The sequence below is a fragment of the Sphaeroforma arctica genome (genome assembly GCF_001186125.1).
Source record: "Sphaeroforma arctica JP610 unplaced genomic scaffold supercont1.695, whole genome shotgun sequence".
In the NCBI taxonomy this organism is placed as follows: domain Eukaryota; class Ichthyosporea; order Ichthyophonida; genus Sphaeroforma; species Sphaeroforma arctica.
This window is the reverse complement of record NW_014039863.1, coordinates 34262-39421: the sequence shown is the minus strand read 5'-3', so window position 1 is coordinate 39421 and position 5160 is coordinate 34262. Positions and strand designations below refer to the sequence as shown.

The following is a 5160-nucleotide window of genomic DNA, read 5'->3' as shown; positions in this document are numbered from 1 at the left end:
AGTAGTATCTACCACATCCATCTTATCACCGTAGTTTGTGCAATGAGAATTATTCGATTAGGCTGGTCGACGTGGGGTCACCCTCGATGGTCTGTCAACATCTACAAAAGCTACGCCAATTTTATTATTTTTAGTAGCCTTACCTTTTATTAGTGAAGTCTTTGGTGTAATATGGTCTGATTTCTTACGATTACCCATTGCATCAAAAATCCATTGCATCGAATGTGTCGATGGAATCCATTGCGTCGATTGCATCGATTGTATCGATTGCGTTTGCACAACTTAACTATAATTCACTTGTAATGTTGTAAATTGAATACATATATAAATGATAGGCTTGCACCATCAGTTTATTACATGGCATTCAACCCCTGCTTACACACAGCTTACACACATCTCGCAATGGTGTATGCGGTGGATGACATGGCATAGTGTGATATATGTTGTCGAGTCCGTTATGAAATAAACGATTACGTGTGGTAAACTGTAGCGATTGTTGGATGGTGAACAATGTTGGGTATCGACGGGGTGAGCAACAGGGTTGGACATAGTGGTAAAAATATATGCTCAGGTTTGTGGGTCGCTGGTATGCAGAGGTTTAAAGGACGTGAAAATAATGTTAAGTATAGTGGAGGTGAGCGAGAGAGTTGGCCATAGCAAATATGTTAGTTTGGGTTGGCCATAGTAGGGTGTTGCGGGGGGGGGGGGGGGCGGCGCGCACGGGGGAGGGGGGGTTTACTAGTGTTAGGTTTATTGGAGGTTGGCGAGACGGCGACAGTGAATACTGGTCATATTAGAGGTTACCTTTTTTAAAAGAGTGCGAACAAATACGATAAAATCCTATACTCTTTATAAACCCTACCTCTCAACAGTTAGTAGTTGACACTATTCTACTTTTATACACAACCGGCTATTAATCCGACAAGAATGTTATGGTATATTCATTATTGTATCTTGTACCCGGAGTCGTTCGCTTGGCGTTTCAAGTTTACTGTTTGTCGACGGCATTGCTGCTGGGAATATATATGCGGTATTGAGTGTAGGGCTTCAGGTTCACGGATGACAATATAGATGTGGACGCACCTGAAAGAAGGACTATAGCATCTGCATTCAATTATCAGTCAAAAACTCGAGATAATTCCCTATAAACATTAAATAATAACCCGCACCTAATATAGATGATACGAGCCTTTCACTCTCGACTTTTTCCGGCGCATTGCTTAGTTAGTTGAAATCAAGTGCCGACAACTAAACAGTTGTGTATGCTTCACAGCCGAACTTGGTTCTCCATGTCTGGCCACCGATTTTTCGATCTTGCAATGAAAATTGGGACTTACTTTCACATATTTTCAGGCCAACCTTTTAAAAGGCGACGACTGTATTCCGGTCACCTGCCGAAATCAAATCAAATCCGCTCTTTGCGCTTGCTAACGCATAAGTTTATTGATTTAAATGGTGACATTTTGAAATAATGAAGTCACGGGTGTAGCATTGGTTCTCAGTTCTTCTCTCCAGACATATGTGCAGCTTGGAGCGCTGTTATCACGACGGTATTCACTATATCAAGTACTGTACATCCTCTGCTCAGATCGTTAACAGGTTTGCGAAGACCTTGTAGCACTGGTCCCATTGCGATGGCACCTGGCATGTGATATGGAAAGGTTGTTACTTATCAGTAATGTCCATCTTAAGCTTTCAAAACTCGATGAAGCTCACTGGCACTTCTACACGTACTGATAACATATTGAAAGTCTTATACAATAACCGAGTACTGGATAATATATCAAAGTCTTGTACTGTAAGCAGATTTGTGCATGTCAGTGATTGCAGCACCATCTATACCCACGTACGCACAGGAAAATCATGACCGCCCCATAACTATTATTAATGGACAGTTACGAACACGAACACACACTTGTCATAGCAGTCAACATATTTGATATATATGTGTACCGAGAACCTATATTGGTACAAAGAGAGCCACGGTTGTAAAGCAGACATATAAGCCTGTAATCATAGAAACACAAGCCTGTAACTAGAGACACACAAGCCCGTAGTTAGAGGTGTTGCAACGGATACAAGAATGACTGAAAGCAAAAAGGTGTGATGAGTCGAAAACGGTATTAGTTTAGTTTGTTGCGTGTCCGCCGGGATACCAATCTATATCACTCGCTGAAGAACATCAACACACACATATCCAAGGCACCCTCTACAGGCGCTGGGAATGGAAAGACACGAGTGCACACACCAACACACTCGCCTGTCAAGGGACTCGCACCACAGCTAACCCCCAGCCCCCACAACACACCCGCACGCAGCAACAACAACTCCCTTATCTCTGCATACCTGTGGATTGCTGCACGGCTTTGTACGTGTTATTGCCTGTGTTGAGATCCGGGAATATCAGCACATTAGCCTTACCAGCCACCTTGCTTTCGCCCTTGATTTTAGTCTTGGCGATCTCCGGGTCAACCGCAGCGTCGTACTGTATGGGGCCCTCGATGGCCAGCTCTGGTGCGAGTTTCTTCGCCAATTCGCATCCCCCACGGACCTTCTCGATTATCGGACCTGGCGTATATTCAACAGGGTTTATACATACACGTTTTATAACAGGATATATGCATACACGTTTTATAACAGGATTTATACATACACGTCTTATAACAGGATTTATACATACACGTTTTATAACAGGATTTATACATACACGTTTTATAACAGGATTTATACATACACGTTTAAGGTTCGGTAAGAAGCCGGGGCACACTGTACGTGTGACGATAACTGCGGCACGGACTGACATGTGGTGATTCTATATATTCGAGTCTTGGGTGGCGTACGACTACAAAGTCAACCGCTACAAGGTTTAAACAACCTACATAAATATTACAATCATACACCATTTGTGGTAACTTTAATAGAGTTTCCGATAGCGTACGACAATATAACCGCTACAAGGTTTAAACAAGGTAGATAAAACCGCAACCGGACACCGTTTGCCGTACCTTGATTGAAATATCCTGCGGCATACGACAATATAGTCAACTGTTGAGAGTCTAAGCAATTTACATAAAAATAACAACCAGACACCATTTGTCGTACCTTTATTCGAATCTCCGGTGGCGTACGACAACATAGCTACGCGGGGGTCCAACCCAAAGACTTTCGCAGTCTCTGCTGATGAGATGGCGATCATTGCCAGTTCTTCTGATGTAGGATTTACATTAATCGCACAGTCACCATACACGAGCACCTATATGACCCCGCGTCATGGCATATGTTAGTCAACAAGAAGTGACGTATATATATGTATATATATATATCACACACACACACATATATATATATATATATATATATATGTGTGGGTGTGAGTGTGTATATGAACGGATATGTACCAAGTTGAATAATGAAATAGAAAAATCTTAATTATATACATATATATATATATGTAGAACAAGTTCATCGTAATACATAAACATTATTAAAAGAACATGTCCAATAACAGCCAAAACCATAGTCCTACTTCATAGCAAGCGCGTAATCATACATAATCACTTTCTCAGAAAACAATACGAAACATATCCAATAACAGCCCAACCCATAACTCTCCTTCTTACCAAGTGCGTTGTACCACACACGCACCTTATCAGGCAGCAACATGAAGAAGACACTCGAGACGACGGGTCTGTCTGGTATTGATTTGATTATCTGAAGTGCCGGTCGGATAGTGTTGGCTGTGGTGTGTATCGCGCCTGAGACCATGCCATCTGCATCACCCGCCTGTACCATCAACGTACCTGCAAAGGGTATATGTGCCAGTATGGATTGGGTTGTTTAAGAAGAGTTTATAGACATTGGGGTGGATTGGGGATCGAGAACACATGTTTCATTTAGGAATTTAGGATGAAGAGCATGTGTTTAATATAGGATTAAGGATATGTGTTTTCAATCTTGAGAAAATAAATCGTTCGTTATATTGAAGATTAGAAGCATGGTTTATTATCAAGTATACGAGCTTTATTCAAGCTTAGGATAATATACGTTTCATTTAAAATAAAAGGCATATGATTTTATTTGAGATTAAGACCATATATTTAGGGTCACATGGCATACAAGTGATAGTAATTACAGTTCGGAGTACCGGAGGGTGTTGCAGTGTATTGCCTGTGGTAGATTTGCTTTTTATTGGTACCGTCAAAGACGAACTATCCCCTGCCTGCACTATACTATCAACGTACCTACCTATGCTACAGTACAAGAGCACACGCATCACATGCACACAAGTCTGAACACAGATATAATCTGCAGTACGTTTCAGTTGCAGTTCATTGGTTGCATCTGTTGTTGCTTGAAACAAAGTACCACCAGCGCAGTAGCTGGCAGATCCCCTCCCACAGGGTGCCTCGAAAAGATAGGACTTAGTCTAACAGTTGTATACCGTCATTGTATGTGACTCGCATAGTGTGTGTATGTTTGTGTGTAGGTAGGTATATGTATGGGCGTGTACCTACACTATATGTACCTATAGTGATCACCTAGCATCATATGTTCCTATGGTGGTCATAGGAACATATGGTGATCAGATAGAACTTATCCTAATAGTCATACTCATGGCCCAAGGGTCTCAAACAGTATACATATGGTGCTTGTGTATAGATAGGTGTATGGGCGTGTACCTACACTATATGTACCTATAGCGATCACTTAGCACCATCTGTTCCTATAGTGGTCATAGCAACATATGGTGATCAGATAGAACTTATCTTAATAGTCATACCCATGGTCCAAGGGGTTCAAACAGTATGTATATGCTGCTTGTTTGTAGGTAGGTATATGGGCGTGTACCGTGTTCGTATAGAAAGCATATATTTGTCGGCTACCTACGCATCCATACAAAAATACTATGGCTGAATGCATACGAATACATACCGGAACGAACTAACACTTCAGTACAGATATACTATGACTAAAGATATACGTATATAAACCTGTCAGATATATATGATACGGCTAAAGGTATACGTATATATACCTTTACACATACAAAATCAAACAACAACAGTATTGCTAAGTATATACGCACATCCGCCACACATACCAAAGTAAGTAGCATCCATGGCCTTTACACATACAAAATCAATACAACATATATATATA

General features: G+C 41.2%; 1 protein-coding gene across 1 annotated transcript in view; it reads right to left on the bottom strand.

The window, feature by feature from the left end:
• Positions 1–1078: 1078 nt before the first annotated feature.
• Positions 1079–5160, bottom strand: part of SARC_08093 (hypothetical protein) — a gene marked incomplete at its 5' end in the record, with an annotated part of 7933 nt that continues 3851 nt past the window's right edge. The window contains 4 exons of the mRNA XM_014297942.1: positions 1079–1641; positions 2347–2568; positions 3103–3253; positions 3646–3800. Coding sequence (XP_014153417.1) covers positions 1499–1641; positions 2347–2568; positions 3103–3253; positions 3646–3800 — 671 coding nt within the window. The 3' untranslated portion in view covers positions 1079–1498. The remainder of the gene's footprint in view (positions 1642–2346; positions 2569–3102; positions 3254–3645; positions 3801–5160) is intronic.